The sequence below is a fragment of the Rhinoraja longicauda genome, chromosome 2, assembly GCF_053455715.1.
Source record: "Rhinoraja longicauda isolate Sanriku21f chromosome 2, sRhiLon1.1, whole genome shotgun sequence".
In the NCBI taxonomy this organism is placed as follows: Eukaryota; Metazoa; Chordata; class Chondrichthyes; order Rajiformes; family Arhynchobatidae; genus Rhinoraja; species Rhinoraja longicauda.
Genome location: NC_135954.1, coordinates 50272049 through 50291274, shown reverse-complemented (window position 1 = coordinate 50291274; position 19226 = coordinate 50272049). Strand labels below are relative to the sequence as shown.

The following is a 19226-nucleotide window of genomic DNA, read 5'->3' as shown; positions in this document are numbered from 1 at the left end:
TCACTAGGAGGTGGGAGTTTGTGAAAATCCTTGCGACCTTTTTTCTGCTCGCACAACGTGGGTTTTGCCTTCCTCAGCAGTTTACATATTTATCCTCGAGTGAGTTAAATATCTTAAAATGTAGAATGTTATCAGTCTCTATCTATATTTCCTTTGCACAATTCTCACTAACCACGTTTGTTTTGCGATGTGGCCATTTTTCAACCATTGTAATATATACGGCCAAACTATATTAATTGGATTTGCTTTTTTGTATGCATTCTGCAATTGGGCAATTGTTTAAATTAGTTTCTTTTTTCTATGCACACGGTAAGTATGCCGAGGCTGTGTGTTTCATCTGCTGAGTTTTATTTAGAATAAAATATTTCACAGGATCTTGGAGAGGGCAAGAAATGTACCGGATGATTTAATTAATGGTCACCAATAGTCACATTCCTTTGTCCTTTTTGTTTTGGATTATTGTGCTTGGCAGCACTGCCGCAACGTGTGCCATGCTCTTATCATAGTGAGCTAAAATAACTTGGTGATTATATTAGAGTATTGTCAAAATGTACATTTTGACCAACATTTTTAAGAAAAGGAAGAACAAACTGATATAAAATTTCTACAGTTATGCTGGTTAAAGTCTTATACTGTATATTTAAAAAGTGACTACATGTCTACATTAACTTATTCTTCACACTGAGATTCATTCACTGTCAGCATTTGAGAAATAGAAAGGTAATTGCTCGCGGGTGTATCATAATTTGATACTTTATTTTTGCCTCTAAATCAATTGCATTTCCTTCCTTTCAAAGTTGTATGTTCCAATAATTTGATTAATAAATAGTCATTAAGACCAAGTATTTGTCACAGATATGTCCAGAGAACACTTAATTTGCCTCTTACAGGCAGATGATTATGCCGATGATTATGGGAAATGAATGAAGAACAAATAAATCAGCATAACAATCCATGTGAAGTGCATACAAATTGTGCCTTAATATTAGGTATTTATTTAATAATTAGGATTATAAAATAAATTATTTGGATCTGAAGGACTAAAGAATTAAACGAGAAATCTAGGAACCTGTGAAACATAGTATAGGTTACAATTCAGTGATGACTACAGTGATGAAACTGAAAGACTTTATCACAGTCATAGCAAGAACAACTCGTGTGTCTGCTTTACAAAAATGGAATGTGCAAATAAGTATGCTTTTGTATTGTACATACCATGTTCTTGGATTTAATCAGCAGCATTCATAGAGTTTAAATGTGAGTAAAGGATAAAATAAATTTGTAAGAGGGTGCAATAACCTATTGGTGTCACCCTGTCAGTTGGTGTCACCCTGAGGAATTTCAGCACACCACCTGAGATAAGGGAATTGTGCAGCTGTGTTTTATTTCTTGTCTCCAGTGTAATTTCTAATAAGCAAATTATTTTTTTTCTTCTCCAAATTGAATTATTACAAAAGGACAGCTGTAGGTCCCAGATGTCCGGAATTCTCAAGTGTTCTTTTATAAGGAACCACTGCAGTTGCTGACAAATTAATTTAGCCAGAGTCTGCTGCCTTTAGGGAGTTGAGCACACTGCTGTCATTGTAGATTTTTACAGCCCAATGCACTTGAAACAGTATTTACTAGATAAAATCTGAGAGTATACCTCTTCCATAATGGATTCAGAATTTGTATTTTAATGGTTGCTCTTGAGCTTTCTCAAGATTTTAAATTACTTGGATGGTATAAATTTGAATGATCCAAAAACCAGTGAGGACAGGATTGATGAGTATCAGTTTTTCTGAAGGAGTTGTGGAGGTAAAAGCTCAGTTCAGTCATCAATATGATCAGAGATTATCATCTTTTTTGTTCAGCCAGTGGCAGTGGCAATGAGTAAGGGAATTTTTTTTCCGAGAACAAGGTTTTGGCTACTCAAGAGAAGACTGACTGGATTGTCGGCATGATTCAGAAAAAGAGAACTGACTGGTGGGAATTAATTTTGTGTTTCACTAAGAGGCAACAGGTAGCAAAGGAAGAGGAGGTGGCCATGGGTAGATTCTTAAATAATTCCAAGATCAATCTACAAAACAGTTTTCCAGGTTTGCGTGGAACCACGTGAAGGCAATTTTCCAGCAAGAAACCAAAGGTGAATGTCCAGTCAGCCAAGTCAAATGTTGCAGAAGTCAAACGAGATGATGGATAATGTTTCATTCTCTTATTGCTGGTTCAGGAAAATATTAAATTTTGTTTGCTTGATTGGAGGAGAACATCTATGTTAGGGATTTGGATGGTTGGGAAAAACTCTACCCTGGTCTGCCAGAGCTGTGGATTTGTTCCCAAAGGCTGAGATCCTATAAAAAAATACAGTATTTCATCCAAGGAACTCACCCTACTCTGTACTTAAGATCATTAGTACATGCTTGTAGCCTGCAACAATGATGACAACTGAAAACTTGTTGGCTCAACTGCCGATTAAATAGTTCATCTCCCCAATAACTCACAAGGTAATGGAGTCATAAAATTGTACAGCACTTAAACAAACCCTTTGACCCAACACATCCATGCTGTCCTTTATGCCCATCTACACTAATTCCATTTATGTGCAATAGGCCTTATTCAATGCCCTGCCGAGTTAAGAGTCTGTCTCAATATCTCTTAAATGTACCGACTAGCATCTGACTCCACTACTCATCTGAAAGTGTGTAAAAAGGCTTTTCTCTCAAATCCCCTTTTAACTCCTTCCTCTCACCTTAAACTTTTGTTTGTGATAAACCTACCATGCGAAAGAGATTCTGTCTATCTACCCTATTTATGACTTTTATCTATGTATGTCACCCCTCAGCCTCCGATCCTCCAATCCAGGCAACATCTCAACATTTTATGTGTATCCCCTCTGCACTCTCTCCGGTAATTCCACATCAGCAAGCGTGCTATTTGTCTTATTACTACCTATCTATCTTGGTTGTGAGAAGGACCGGGATGACAGCTCAATGTTTCCGATGTGATAGAGATCTTGCTATTGAGGGCGTGCAGCGTAGGTTCACTAGGTTAATTCCCGGAATGGCGGGACTGTCGTATGTTGAAAGGCTGGAGCAATTAGGCTTGTATACACTGGAATTTAGAAGGATGAGGGGGGATCTTATTGAAACATATAAGATAATTAGGGGATTGGACACATTAGAGGCAGGAAACATGTTCCCAATGTTGGGGGAGTCCAGAACAAGGGGCCACAGTTTAAGAATAAGGGGTAGGCCATTTAGAATGGAGATGAGGAAGAACTTTTTCAGTCAGAGAGTGGTGAAGGTGTGGAATTCTCTGCCTCAGAAGGCAGTGGAGGCCAGTTCGTTGGATGCTTTCAAGAGAGAGCTGGATAGAGCTCTTAAGGATAGCGGAGTGAGGGGGTATGGGGAGAAGGCAGGAACGGGGTACTGATTGAGAGTGATCAGCCATGATCGCATTGAATGGCGGTGCTGGCTCGAAGGGCTGAATGGCCTACTCCTGCACCTATTGTCTATTGTCTATTGAGAGGGAGGTAGAAGGTGAAGGAGTTGCTTTACTAATCATGGAAAATGTCACTGCAGCACTTGGGCATTCTGGAGGGTTTGTCCAGTTGAGGTGGTATGGGTAGAACTCAAATATAAAGGTGCAGTCACTCATGAGATTATACTGTAGGCTTCTCAATAACAAGTAGGAGATAGAGGAACAGATATCTAGTCAAATTACAGAAAAATGCAAAAACTATGGGTTGTCGTAGTGGGCAAGTTAACTTTCCCAATATCAACTGGACCTTATTTATTGTAAAAGGCTTCGACAGGGTAGGATCTTTTAGGTGTATCCAAAAGGATTTCTTGAAACAGTGTGTGGATAGTCTAACTTGAGGATGGACTATTTGGATTTTGTGTTAGTAAATAAGCTTGGCCAGGTGACTGGTAAAAGAGCATTTTGGGAGCTCCATAAGTTTTGAGATGGCTAAGAATAAGGATAAATCTGGACTTCGGGGGAAGGTCCTAAAATTGTGGTAAGGCAGATTACACCATTAATAGGCAAGAATTACGGAGAGTAAGTTGGGAAAAGTGGTTGTTGGGTAAGTTCACATCTGACATGAGAGCTATTTAAAGGCCAGCTGATCAATGTTCGGGACTGGCATATTCTAGTAAGAAGGATAGGGATAACAAGGTAAGGAAACCTTGGATGACCAAAGAGATTGTTAATTTAGTTAAAAGAGAAAGGAATTGAATGTTAGACAGATGAAATCAGACAGGACTCTTGAGGAATTTAAAACAAGCAATAACGAACTTGTTTTAGAAGGGCTTTTAGAAGGGCTAAAAGGAGCCATGAGGAGCCATTGAAGAGATAGAGATAGATTAAGGAAAATCCAAAGCCTTTTAAAATGTACATTGAAAACAAGAAGGGAACCATGGAGGACCGCTCGCGGATAAAGGAGGGAATTTATGCTTCGAGTCAGAGGATTTAGGTGAAGTACTAAATGAGTACTTTGCATCTGTATTCAATGAGGACCAGGGATGGAGGACAGAGAGAACAGTGTGGGGATGACCAATATGCTTGGGCAATTTGAGATCAAGAAGGTGGTGGTGTTGGGGCTCTTGAAGCATATTAAGGTGGATAATGTTAACTATCCCAGTTATTGAGATAGGTAAGAGAGGAATTTGCAGGACCTTTGTATCTTCACTAGCCAGAGGCGAGGTCTCAGAGGACTGGAGAGCAACCTATGTTGTTCCTTTAAGAAGAGAAGTAGAGATAATCTGAGGAATTGTATCACTCGCATCACATTAAGGGTTTGTCATAAACTGTATTTTCTCTCGCCTTATATTCAACCTCTCAAAGTGCAACACCACACACTTGTTTGTGTTAAACTCCATCTGCCATTTCTTCGCCTATTCCTGCAGTGGATCTATATCCCAATGTGTGCTCTGACAGCTTTCCTCACTGTCGGCAAATCCTTCAATTTTGGTGATATCAGCAAACATACTCACCAACCCATCTACATTTACGTCCAGGTCATTTATATATATCAGAAACAGCAGAGATTACTGCAGCACTCCACTGGTCAGACTTGCAGCCAGAATGTATTTATTTTACCACAGCCCTCTGTCTTCTCTGAATAAACTAGTTCTCAATCCAAGTTATCATGAATCACGTACATCTTAATCTCCTGGATCAGCTTGCAATGAGGGACCTTTATCAAAAACCTTCCTACAATACAGTACACAATATCCAACACCCCACCTTCATCAATCTCCTTCATCACCTCAAAAATGCAATCTAGTTAGACATGACCTGCTGAGGCATTTAAGAGGCTTTTAGTTCGACAAATGGATATGCAGGGAATGGAGGGATATGCAGACACAAGAAATTTTCATATTTCATATTTTCTGACTGCTAGGGTACTGTTGGTTTCACCTTTACCCTATTGTGGACTTTAGACTTTGTCTACAGAACTGGTACATTGCAATACTGAGAACTTTATTTTGCACCCCTTTGCTCTACCTATTGCACTTGAGTTTGGCTTGATTGTATTCATGTACAATATGTCAATCTGGATAGCATGCAAAACAAAGCTTTTCACCATACCTTGGCACACATGACAAAAATAAACTTAAACCTCAACAGCATTTTCAAAGTGAGTATATACATCTGAAATATAGTGAACGGAGTTTACGTCCTCTTGAGTCTGGTTCAACATTTATAAGGAAGATTATGATTCTGTACATTCAGCCTCATTCACTTTGTTGGCCATACCCTCTAATTGCCTTTGTTGCACAAAAGTATATCTGGGTATCCACAGCCCACTGAGTTAGAGGAATTCACATACATTGGTTTATCCAAAGAAATTTATTCTCGTCTCACTCTTAAATGACCAATCCCTTAGCCTTTAGACAACTTTTATCGAGCTGAAGAACTCCAGGAGGAGGGAACAGTTACTTGGCAAATCTCCTGTCAACTCCTCATAGATTCTTGTATGTCTCAGTAAGATCTTTTGAACTTGGTGGGTATTGCCATTCAAATCTGATATAGAAACATAGAAAATAGGTGCAGGAGGAGGCCATTCGGCCCTTCGAGCCAGCACCGCCATTCATTGTGATCATGGCTGATCATCCCCAATCAATAACCTGTGCCTGCCTTCTCCCCATATCCCTTGATTCCACTAGCCCCTAGAGCTCTATCTAACTCTCTTAAATCCATCCAGTGATTTGGCTTCCACTGCCCTCTTTGGCAGAGAATTCCACAAATTCACAACTCTCTGGGTGAGAAAGTTTTTTCTCACCACAGTTTTAAATGGCCTCCCCTTTATTCTAAGTTTGTGGCCCTTTGTTCTAGACTTGCCCAATATTGGGAACATTTTTCCTGCATCTAGCTTGTCCAGTCCTTTTATAATTTTTATATGTTTCTCTAAGATCCCCTCTCATCCTTCTAAACATAGCACAAAAAGTAAGGAAATTTGTGTTTTTTGTAGATTATTTCTTTGTTGTAACAATGCTTCTTGGCAATAAATCTTATACCGTTGGAAAGCCTGTTTGTTTCCCTTTTAAATGGTGCCACATTTGTAAGGAACATGCATTTGTGGGATGAGCAGCAGAGCTGAGTATATGGGTTGCGCCCATGAAAATATTGCCAAATCTTCTCTGCCAATGCCAAACAGCTTATTCTGCTGTTGCTATTGACTCTTGTTTTGAGCTTCTGGTACCCCCAGGTGCCTGATTGGCACCTGATTGGCAGCATCTGTGAGCATGGGCCCTGCTACAGTGGTCAGTAGGTATCTGCTCCAAGAATCGGCATACCACGTTTGACTGATCTGGATAGGGCCTGTGCGATAGGGCAACTTCAAGCTGGTGTTCCGCAAAACCAAGTTGCGGCATTATTTGGAGTGAGCCCTAGTCCCATCTCCAAAGTGAAGGCCAAGTTCCATATAACGGAGGATGTCAGAGACAGGCCGCGAAGTGGGCGTCCCAAGAAGACGACACCCGAAGAAGACCGTTTCCTCACCCTGTCAGCACTTAGGAACCATAGGCTGTCTTCTACAGATTTGCAGTCAAGGTATGTAGGACGATATTGCCGACGGCTCTCTGCCCAGACAATTCGGAACAGACTGCACGCAGCCGATCTCCGGTCTCATAGGGCTGCCAGGAGGCCTGCCATGACTGCCCTTCACCGTCAGGCCCGTTTGCGCTGGTGTCAGCAACACGTGCACTGGAACCTGAACATGTGGAGGAACGTTATGTTCAGCGATGAGTCCAGATTCTGCCTACGACAGTTGGATCATAGGGTCAAAGTGTGGAGAAGACGTGGAGAACGCTATGCTGATTGCTGCACCGATAGAGTAACATCTTTTGGTGGAGGCAGTGTGATGGTGTGGGGCGGCATCTCCCTCACTGGAAAAATGAGGCTTGTCATCATTGGAGGCAATCTCAATGCAGAGAGATATCGAGATGAGATTCTGCAACCAGTGGCAATCCCATATCTCCACAGTCTGGGACCGAACTCTATCCTCCAAGATGACAATGCTCGCCCCCACAGAGCAGGGTTTCTCAGAGACTACCTCCAGAATTTGGGAGTGGAGAGGATGGAATGGCCTGCCAGCAGTCCTGACCTCAACCCCATTGGACACTTGTGGGATCAGCTTGGGTGTGCTGTTCGTGCCAGAGTGACCAACACAACCATGTTGGCTGACTTGCAACAAATGCTGGTTGAAGAATGGGATGCCATCCCACAACAATGTGTGACCAGGCTGGTGACCAGCATGAGGAGGAGGTGCCAGGCTGTTGTGGCTGTGTATGGTTCTTCCACACACTACTGAGGCTCCTGTTTATTAAATGAATAAATTGTTAAATTGCCAATATGTCTTGTTTCTTCAGACTTCAATCATCCAATCCACCAAACAACACCGAACAACAGTCAATGGCAGAATAAGCTGTTTGGCATTGGCAGAGAAGATTTGGCAGATTTTTCATGGGCGCAACCCACATACTCAGCTCTGCTGCTCATCCCACAAATGCATGTTCCTTACAAATGTGGCACCATTTAAAAGGGAAATAAACAGGCTTTCCAACGGTATAAGATTTATTGCCAAGAAGCATTGTTACAACAAAGAAATAATCTACCAAACACAAATTTCCTTACTTTTTGTGCTATGTTTTATCTGTTCATAGCACAATCGCCTCATCCTAGTATGCAATCTAGAGGGCCTGGGCTGAACTATTTACAAGGCAAGGTAAAAGCAGGCCAAAACAGCACACCATATGATTGATAATTAAAATCCTGTACAAGCTCAACAAGACTTTCATACTATTGTACTTCACTAAGGAGGACAATTGGCTTCTTAATTGCCTGCTGCATCTGAACATTTCAGCACAGTTCCTTCCCTCGAACACCTACGTTTAGTTGTTTCTCAAGTGCCATTTACCAGCATAGTCTCATTTTTCCGCTCTGCCGTTTTAAGGAGTTTGAAGGCAGAGGAGGATCATGTTTGCAAGGGGAGCTAATCGTACGGTGTTTCTTTTCACTAGTTTCTCAAACTATTATTTATTACTGATAGTTTAGCAAAGGTTTCCTCTTCAAATACGATTAGACAGCCAATACTTATTATTTAAATCCTTTACCAAGTAATTCATTGTATTATAAATTTATTCCTTGGTCAGAATGGAAAATCAAAATCACCTGGAAAAGTTGCTTTTCTTTCTTTTCATGTTAACTAATTGTGTAATGTAATCAGCAAGTTTGGCAACAGCTTTTTTAGTAAAACAATGGGGCGGTTTAGGAGTAGAGTGCTGCCTTACAGCCCCAGAGGGTTAGATTCTGAAAATGGGTGCTGTCTGTATGGAGTTTGTATGTTCTCCCTGTGACCACGTGGGTTTTCTTCAGGTGCTCCAGTTTCCTCCCACATTCCAAAGATGTCCAGGTTTGTAGGTTAACTGGCTTCGGTAAAAATTGTAAAATTGTTCCTCGTGTATGGGATGGTGTTAGTGTTCGGGAGATCGCTGGTCGCCATGGACTCGGTGGGCTGAACGGCCTGTTTCTGCACTACATCTCTAAAGCCTAACTTGACATCTACTCATTTAAAATCTGTCGGTCAGCGTTACGCTTTAGAAAGAAACACGTTCCAATATTCAGCTTTATAGGGCTCATTGTTTGGGAATTGCCAATGCTAAGGTGCTTCAAACCATTCATTAAGGGAGCAGATAAATGGGGCCTTAACATTTGTCACAAATTTGCAGAAGAAGCAGATCATGATATTGAGTAATATTTAATGCCAATTGGGCACTATCACTGCCAACTGAACACTGGTTCCGCAGCAGGAAAAATCCAACTGTTTAAAGGGATCACCATGCATTTTGCTGATTTGATTCTCTTGACTGTTGCTGTAATTCAATAAACAATTTTTTTCTCTCCAGTTTTTTAATGGCTATAGGCAACAGAGCATTACGTACCAAGTGCCGAAGGACTTTGTCTTCAAACTTTTGCACATGTCATTTAGTTCCAGGAACACACGAGTTAGCATTTGCAATACTAGGCTGCATGGATTTGGTAGGGAAGAATGATCAATAGACAATAGGTGCAGGAGTAGGCCATTCGGCCCTTCGAGCCAGCACCGCCATTCAATGTAATCATGGCTGATCATCCACAATCAGTACCCCGTTCCTGCCCCCTCCCCATACCCCCTGACTCTGCTATCATTAAGAGCTCTATCTCTCTCTTGAAAGCATCCAGAGAATTAGCCTCCACTGCCTTCTGAGGCAGAGAATTCCACAGATTTAGAACTCTCTGAGTGAAAATGTTTTTCCTTATCTCCGTTCTAAATGGCCTACCCCTTATTCTTAAATTGTGGCCCTTGGTTTTGGACTCCCCCAACATTGGGAACATGTTTCCTGCCTCTAGCGTGTCCAATCGCTTAATAATCTTATTTGTTTCAATAAGATCCCCTCTCATCCTTCTAAATTCCAGTGTATGCAAGCCCAGTCGTTCCAGTCTTTCAACATACGACAGTCCCGCCATTCCTGGAATCAACCTACTGAACCTACGCTGCACTCCCTCAATAGCAAGAATGTCCTTCCTCACGTTTGGAGACCAAAACTGCATGCAGTACTCCAGGTGTGGTCTCACTAGGGCCCTGTACAACTGCAAAAGGACCTCTTTGCTTCTATACTTAACTCCTCTTGTCATGAAGGCCAACATGCCATTAGCTTTCTTCACTGCATGCTGTACCTGCATGCTTACTTTCAGTGACTGATGAACAAGGACATCCAGATCTCTTTGTACTTCCCCTTTTCCTAACTTGACACCATTCAGATAATAATCTGCCTTCCTGTTCTTACCACCAAAGTGGATAAACTCACATTTATCCACATTGTAAATAGCTGCGGTCCCAGCACCGAGCCTTGCGGTACCCCACTAGTCACTGCCTGCCATTCTGAAAGGGGCCTATTAATCCCTACTCTTTGTTTCCTGTCTGCCAAAAAATGTTCTATCCATGTCAGTACCCTACCCCCAATACCATGTGCTCTAATTTTGCCCACTAATCTATGTGGGACCTTATCAAAGGCTTTCTGAAAGTCCAGGTACACTACATCCACTGGCTCTCCCATGTCCATTTTCCCAGTTACATACTCAAAATGTTCCAGAAGATTATTCAAGCATGAGTTCCCCTTCGTAAATCCATGCTGACTCAGAAAGATCCTGTTACTACTATCCAAATGTTCCGCAATTTCTTCTTTTATAATTGACTCCAGCATCTTGCCCACCACTGATGTCAGGCTAACTGGTCTATAATTTCCCGTTTTCTCTCTCGCTCCTTTCTTAAAAAGTGGGATAACATTAGCTACTCTCCAATCTACTGGAACTGATCTTGTATCTATAGAACATTGGAAAATGATCACCAATACGTCCATGATTTCAAGAGCCACTTCCTTAAGTACCCTGGGATGCAGACAATCATGCCCTGGGAATTTATCAGCCTTCATTCTGTGGGGCGTGGCTGCGTCCTGCAGCTGCGGCTCACCGGCAGTCTCTCTGTCTTTTTTGTCTTTGTTATCGTTTAAATGTATGTTTTGATTTATTTTTAGCTCTGTATATGTGGGGGGGGGGGGGGGTGGGGGAAACCTTTTTTTCCAATCTCCTCCTCAACGGAGATGCGACCGTTATCGTGTCGTATCTCCGTTCGCGCTACGGCCTAACACCGTGGAGTCGGCGGCCTCCAGCTGGGATCGACCTTGAAAACTCCGGTCGCAGGGCCTGGACTTACCATCACGGAGGCTTCGGCCGTGGGCCCTGCAGACCGCAACATCGGGAGCTCGCAGGTCCCTGGCTGGCGACCGGCTTTCAGGAGCTCCAGCCTTAGCAGCTTCGACCGCCCCGAAGCGCGAGGTTCGATTGACCCGCTCGCAGGGCCTTCATCGCCCTGCGTGGTTCGGCCGCGGCACTTTCCATCGCCCGGTGGGGGCTTAGGACCTTCATCGGCCTGCTCGGCTCGGCCCTGAGACTTACCATCGCCCGGCGGGGGCTTCAAAAGTCGGGAGCCTCGATTGCCTCGAGGCAGCAGTTTGACTGCCTGACTACGGGAAAAGAATGAGGAGGAGATAAGACTTTTCTTTACCTTCCATCACAGTGAGGGTGTGCCTGGAGCAATCACTGTGATGGTTGTTTGTGTTAAATTGTAATTGTGTGTATTGTGTTCTTTATTGTTTACTGCCGGACCCTGACGTGAGAGGACGCTGGCGCTATTTGTTCGCCGCTTCTCCGTCAGGACAAATCTTTTGTTTGTTTTTATGTCTTGTTTGCTTTGTAAAGCGTCTTTGAGTATTTTGAAAAGCACTATATAAAATAAATGTATTATTATTCATTCCCATCAGTCTACCCAACACCATTTCCTGCCTAATGTGAATTTCCTTCAGTTCCTCCGTCACCCTAGGACCTCTGTCCACTAATACACCTGGGAGATTGTTAGTGTCTTCGTTAGTGAAGACAGATCCAAAGTATCTGTTCAACTCGTCTGCCATTTCCTTATTCCCCATAATAAATTCACCTGCTTCTGTCTTCAAGGGACCCACATTTGTCTTAACTATTTTTTTCCTCTTCACACACCTAAAGAAGCTTTTACTATCTTCCTTTATATTCTTGGCTAGCTTAACTTTGTACCTCATCTTTTCTCCTTTATTGCCTTTTTAGTTATCTTCTGTTGCTCTTTAAAAGAGTCCCATTCCTCTAGCTTCCTGCTCAACTTTGCTATGTTATACTTCTCCTTTATTTTTATACTGTCCTTGACTTCCCTTGTCTGCCACGGTCGCCTCTTATTCCCCTTAGAATCTTTCTTCCTCTTCGGAATGAACTGATCCTGCACCTTCTGTATTATTCCCAGAAATACCTGCCATTGTTGTTCCACCATCTTCCCTGCTAGGGTCTCTTTCCAGTCAACTCTGGCCAGCTCCTCTCTCATGCCCCTTGCTCAACTGCAATACTGATTTTCCCTTCTCCCTCTCAAATTGTAGATTAAAACTTAGCATATTATGATCACTACCTCCTAATGGCTCTTTTACCTTGAGTTCCCTTATCAAATCCAGTTCAGTGGACATAAAGCACAGACCTATGATGTACTCACTGAAAATGCCATTTGCTGCAGCCACGACTGCAAGGCATAGATTGTTTTGTCAGTTACTGTTAAGTGCCTTTGTCAGCCTGCAAGCGAGGATATTTGCAATATCTTGCCGTTTGCCTTTTCCTGTTGCATAAGGAAGGTGTCCGATGTATGCTATTGCATATGTACATATCATTCTTTTTTCATGAGAAAACCCTGGCGTGGGGAGTTGATATTGTGAGGACTGTGGACTTCCCCCAAGTTGCAGAAAGGAGTTGACCAAATGCACAATGCTCTATGTGCATTGCATGCCTATTCAGAAACGTGATGGGATTTTTTACCATCTGGAGCATCACAATCAGGTTTCCTTCATTCTGCATTGAAATTATAATAAATCAAAATATTTTAAAGTACTGGCCATCAAACTGTTCTTTTACTTTAAATAAAATCTAATAAAGTGGAATTATAGTAGTGTTATTATATAAGCACTATTTCAGACTGCTACAACAATGTGTTATTTGAATGCCAGAAAGTTACTGTATTTGTTCGTGCTTACAGTCAGATTTTACATTTAAACTCATCTAAACAGACAGAAACTTCTAATATGTGGAAATCTTTCAGATATTTGGCTGCATTTAATTTTCTGCTGTATGGTTTATCATCCATATCGATTAATAACTGTATTTTTTTTTAAATTCCAGTGTTAATGAAACCCATTTGGTGTTAATTGTTAATGGTGTTAAGAAAATGAGCACAGTGGTTTTTAATAATGAATAACCTATGCAATAATTAGTATTATTCAGTTTATTCTTAAGTTATGATCTATTAGGCTAATGAGATGTTAATTTGTCTTCTGCCTTGAGCTCCCCTTTACCAATAATCATTCAACCTTGAGATACCCTTCACGAATAGTCATTCGTCCAATGGATCTGGAAAACAAAACGTGTTGAAATTAAAAACTGTTTGCATGTAAAGCGATTTTCCTATATGCATTTAAATTGATAATTTAAATTTGAATGATAGAGAAGTTTCATGATTTCTATTCTTCGCTTTTTAACAAAGTGCTATTTTATTCAATGAAAATGCTTTTAAAAGGGCTGCTTACATTAAAATTGGCAGTGCAACTTAAGCCTTAGGCCAGGTCAGCATTTGGCTTAGACTTGTATAGATTTGTGCCTCTTTACTCTCTGTTATCTGGATTAAATATGGTCTTGATTATTTGTTATGTCATCATGAATAAACTCATTTTGCAAAAGGATGTCAAGGAGAGGGCACAGAAATAATCCTGGGGCGCAAACACAGCTCCATTAGCAGCTAAACACATGGTTGCATTAGTCATCTATTGAATGGAATAAGCTCCAGGAATATAATTAAATTGGTCTACTGTTGTGTAAGGGCATGTGGTGTTTATCACATGTATAATGCTTATGTTCTAGTTCCAATGGAAAGGCGCAGTTATTGTCATTATTAATGCTTGGCTGAAAATGACATGCATAGTGTGCAGCAAAAATGTGCTACATTTGGTATCTGCATTTATTTATGTTATTCTAAAGATTCATACTTTTATTTGTTCCTTGTTATTGAAATGGAAGTACAATCTTTGCAGTATTTTACGTTGACCTCAGGAATTCAAAATATGCATTCATTTATTCACTTGCAAAATAAATCAATTTATTGAAAATAATTTTGGCCATCATGAAAATGTTTCTGCACTAACAGTCACTTTGTAAAACCTTATTTAAATAAGGTTGGATGTGGAAATGAGGTTCTGTTTGTTCTGTGATTGTTCTATTTTTTTCCCTGTGGGATGTGGCTAAAGAAGTGCTGGACTGATTTGATATAGAAACTTAATGTATCATTTCTGTCTTACTATTTTTTTTGCCATTGAATTATTAACAAGTAGTTAAACATAAGATATCAAAGCAAAAACTTAAAGATATATTTGGTGCCTAAAAATGAGAATTAACTTTGGCATTTGAATGGAATCTCAGATAGCATGACTTCCACGTGCAATAAGAACATTCTTTACATTTCATTAATGTATCAAGATTGCATGTAATGAGAAAATAGAACTTGATTTATTGCTCACTTTAAATCATAACTATGTAATGTAAATGTGATAAATGTGTTCATTCTGTATCACAAAACGTACAATGCAAAAAAGGAAATGATACTGAAAAAGTAGACACAAAGAACTGCAGATGCTGTTTTACAAAAAAAAACAAAGTGCTGGAGTAACTCAGTGGGTCAGGCAGCATCTCTGGAGAACATGAATGGGCAATGTTTCAGTTCAGAACCCTTCTTGAGACTGATTGTAGTGGGGGGAGAAAAGAGGTGGGGGTGTGGCCAAGTCTGGCAATTGATTGGTGGATACAGGTGAGGGGGGGGGGGGGGGGGTGATTGGCAGGTGGTTGGACAAAGGCCAGAAATGAGAAGGCAAAGTGTGAGATAAATATAGAGGACATGTGAAATGTGAAGCCAAAGTGAGGGATACTGGTATGTTATTGGGGGAAAAAATGCTCTTTCATGAAGCAAAGAATCAATTTTCGACAGCAAGTTCCTATGTAGGCTACTTCTGAATTGTGTTTTTTTCCCCCAATATTTCCCAATATTTCCATATCTGGAAATGCATATCTAAAAGATGCAGGCATTATTGAGAAATTATGACCTCCATAAATTTAAAGTTATTATTACATATCAGCTGAAGTAATCTGTAAAATGAAATTTTGACCGCTGAAATATCTTCTTTCTGCAGGATTTCAGTACTTCCTTGTGGTTTCAAGAGTTGAAACAGCAGAATGAATAAATCAGACTCCCAAGTAGCTGAAGGGGGACTCAACGTCACTCTTACAATCCGTCTACTAATGCATGGAAAGGTACAGTGATCAACAATAAATAGTCATACAAAATTGAGAATGCAAGATATTAGTACTGACTTAAAATAATTAAACCTGTCCTCTTAGTAAAAGGATTAAGACTGTTAGAACCATATAGTTAATAGTTGTGGAGAAGTTGATAATGGTATGTAGCATTTATTTAGAATGTCTCATTTTATGCATTACATACTGCAATACATTTCCATTAAAAGAATTAACCCCCGATGGTTGAGGAAATTATTTAGTAAATATTTGAATAATATAGTCCAGTGAGGGTTCTGGATTTGATTCTGAATCTCAACTTACCCAAGAATTATGGTACAATTATTGCATTAGTGCCTTATTTTAGGAAGGAGAAAATCAGCAACAGTTCTTACTCCTGCAGATAGCAATTACCTTTTGCTGTTTGCTAGTTCCCTGGCACTATTCCTTTCTCTATTGAATTTTTGTATATGGATATTAGTGCCTCATGTTATCAGTCTCATTTTTTCACTTTCTTCTGCTGTTATTTTTTAATATCCTCGCAGGAGAAGATCTCCTTTAGAAAGCCCTTCGCACAGATGGTCTGGGTCTCTAACTTCATGCTGCTGTGTGATGGAGGTATTGTTATTGGTCAAGCCATCTCATTTCTTTCCCTCTCATCTTCCAAAGTGTTCCATGACACAATGTTTTACAAAGTAGACAGCCAACATGATTTGCTCTCAGTAGTAGAAAGTAGCAAGTTAAATATTAGGCATTTCGTGAACTTTAACCCATAACCATCTTCTTTTAAAATCAGGTTGTTATAAAATGTTCAGAAATGGTGCCTTTATTCTGCTGGACCTTCACCATTTGATGCTCAATCAAATCTGAGAAAACTACAGGATGGGGAATAGTTGGGCAATGTTGTATATCAAGTATTTGAATGTGAAAGCACCAAAATATGTCAACTGATGGAAATGAACAGATGTAGTTTCTGATAGAATGGCCAAGTAAACAAGGTGGAAAAAGCATTACAACATTGAAGCTAAGATGAGATACTGGCAATTAAAGCATGCAATTTTTCTGTGAAGTCAAGTTGGTCACATGCACAAGTACAATGAGGTGCTGATACAATTAAAATTTTGCTTGCAGCAGTATCACAAGCAGACGGAATGAGACAGCACACAAAAACATATACGAATTCCACATGGGAAAAGAAAAAAGGACTAAAAAAACACAATGTACAAGAGGTAGTCTGTAGTATTCCATTGTCAAGGAAGGTTTTGGGTTGTGAAGGTTTGTTCAGGAACCTGATAATTCTAGAAAAATAGAAGGGCATGGTGGGGATCCTTGACGGCAGCACCTCATGTAAATGTTTTCAATGGTGTAGAGGGCTGTCCAGAATGGAATAATTAATCGTTTCCACCACTTGCTGCAGCCATTGTGTTCCTGGGCTTTCGAATTTCTGTACCAGGCCATGATGCAATCAGTCAATATTGTTTCTGCATGCATCTTTAGAAGTTGGCTAAAGTATTCGGTAACATGCTGAAACTTCTTAAACTTCAAAGAAGTACAGGTCTGGAGTGCCACCTTTGTGTTTGCATTTATGTGCTGGGCCCGAGATGTCCGTGGTCAGTAATAGGAAGGTAGTAATTTGAACTAACTTTTTCCACCATCCACCCACCAGTGAAAATATGTTGACTTCTCCTTTCTGAATTCAAGGATTAATTCCTTGTTTTTGTTGATGCTGAACAAGAGGTTGTTGTTGCGACATCACTTCACCAGGAGTTCCATCTTTCTTCACCAACTTATCACCACCCATAATTCATGCTTGACTAATCTTCTGGAATATTTTGAGGATGTAACAAGTAGAATTGATAAGGGAGAGCCAGTGGATATAGTGTATTTGGACTTTCAAAAAGCCTTGGACAAGGTCCCACACAAGAGATCAGTGTGCAAAATTAGAGCACATGGTATTGGGGGTAGGGTATTGATATGGATATGGAACTGGTTGGCAGACAGGAAGCAAAGAGTAGGAATTAACGCGTCCTTTTCAGAATGGCAGGCAGTGACTAATGGGGTGCTGCAAGGCTCAGTTGTGGGACCCCGGTTATTTACAATATATATTAACGATTTGTATGAGGGAATTAAATGTGACATCTGCAAGTTTGCAGAAGACACAAAGCTGGGTGGCATAGTGAGCTGCAAGGAGGATGCTATGAGGCTGCAGGGTGACTTGGATAGGTGGGGTGAGTGGGCAGATGCATGGCAGATACAGTATAATGTGGATAAAAGTGAGGTTATCCACTTTGGTGGCAAGAACAGGAAAGCAGATAATTATCTGAATGGTGTAGGAAGGAAATGCAGATGCTGGTTTAAATGGAAGGTAGACACAAACTGCTTCCATCTCTGGAGAGAAGGGTAACATTTTGGGTCGAGACCTTCTTCAGACTGACCTGAAACATCACTCATTCCTTCTCTCCAGAGATGCTGCCTGTTCCGCTAAGTTACTCCAGCATTATCTGAATGGTGTCAGATTAGGAAAAGGCGAGGTGCAACGAGACCTGGGTGTCCTTGTACATCAGTCACTGAAAGTAAGCATGCAGGTGCAGCAGGCAGTGAAGAAAGCTAATGGCATGTTGGCCTTTATTTGCGAGAGGATTTGAGTTTAGGAGCAAAGAGGTTCTTCTGCAGTTGTACAGGGCCCTGGTGAGACCACACCTGGAATATTGTGAGCAATTTTGGTCTCCTAATTTGAGGATGGACATTCTTGCTATTGAGGGAGTGCAGCGTAGGTTCACCAGGTTAATACCCGAGATGGCGGGACTGACTTATGATGAAAGAAAGGGTCAACTGGGCTTGTATTCACTGACATTTAGAAGGATGAGAGGGAATCTTATGGAAACATATAAAATTCTTAAGGGATTGGACAGGCCAAATGCAGGAAAAATGTTCCCCATGTTGGGGGAATCCAGAACCAGAGGTCACAGTTTAAGAATAAGGGGTAGGCCATTTAGGATGAGATGAAGAAAAACTTTTTCACTCAGAGAGTTGTGAATCTGGAATTCTCTGCCACTGAAGGCAGTGGAGGCCAGCCAATTCACTGGATGTTTTCGAGAGAGAGTTAGATTTAGCTCTTAGGGCTAACGGAATCAAGGAATATGGGGGGAAAGCAGGAATGGGGTACTGATTTTGGATAATCAGCCATGATCATATTGAATAGCGGTGCTGGCTCGAAGGGGCGAATGGCGTACTCCTGCACCTATTTTCTATGTTTCTAAGTTTCTAAGTTAATTCGGCCAACCACAGTGATGTCATCGGCAAGTTTATAGATGGCATTGGAGATGTGCTTAGCTGCACAGTTAAGGTGTAAAGACGTAGAGCAGGGGTCTAAGCATGCAGCCTTGTGGTGCAGCTGTGTTGGTAGTCAGTGAGGAAGTGATATTGTTACCAATCTGCATTAATTGAGGTCTGTCGATGACAATGTTAAGGATGCAGTTGCAAAGGTAAGTATATTAGCCCAGGTCTTGGAGCTTCGCTGTGAGTTTGAAGGGGAAGATAATATTGAAGGCTGAGCTGTAGTTAATGAACAGCAGTCTGACATCTGTGTACCTGATACCCAGATGGTCCAGAGCAGAATGGAGAGCCGGTGAGATAGCATCTGCCGTTGATCTGTTGTGATAATCAAATTGAAGTGGATCCAGGTCGTTTGAGGCTGGAGCCGATTTGTGCCATAACTAACCTCTCGAAGCTCTCCATTGAGGTGAATACAAATGCTACAGGACAAGAGTCATTGGGGGAGGTCACCGTACTCCTCGTGGGCA

At 41.0% G+C, this 19226-nt stretch overlaps 1 protein-coding gene across 12 annotated transcripts in view; it reads left to right on the top strand.

Moving 5' to 3' along the window:
• LOC144604398 (poly(rC)-binding protein 3) overlaps window positions 1-19226 on the top strand; it is a 148151-nt gene that overhangs the window by 54602 nt on the left and 74323 nt on the right. For 9 of the 12 annotated variants that reach the window (XR_013548723.1, XM_078418831.1, XM_078418821.1 and 6 more), the window contains exon 2: window positions 15321-15441. The exons of 2 other annotated variants lie outside the window; for them this stretch is intronic. Coding sequence is in view for 9 of the 10 variants with exons in the window: in XM_078418831.1 (XP_078274957.1) it covers window positions 15364-15441 (78 nt within the window). In the remaining variant the exon portion in view is untranslated. Of the gene's footprint in view, window positions 1-15320; window positions 15442-15972; window positions 16042-19226 lie in introns of those variants that run through there. One more of the 12 variants, XM_078418789.1, reaches the window with a different exon arrangement.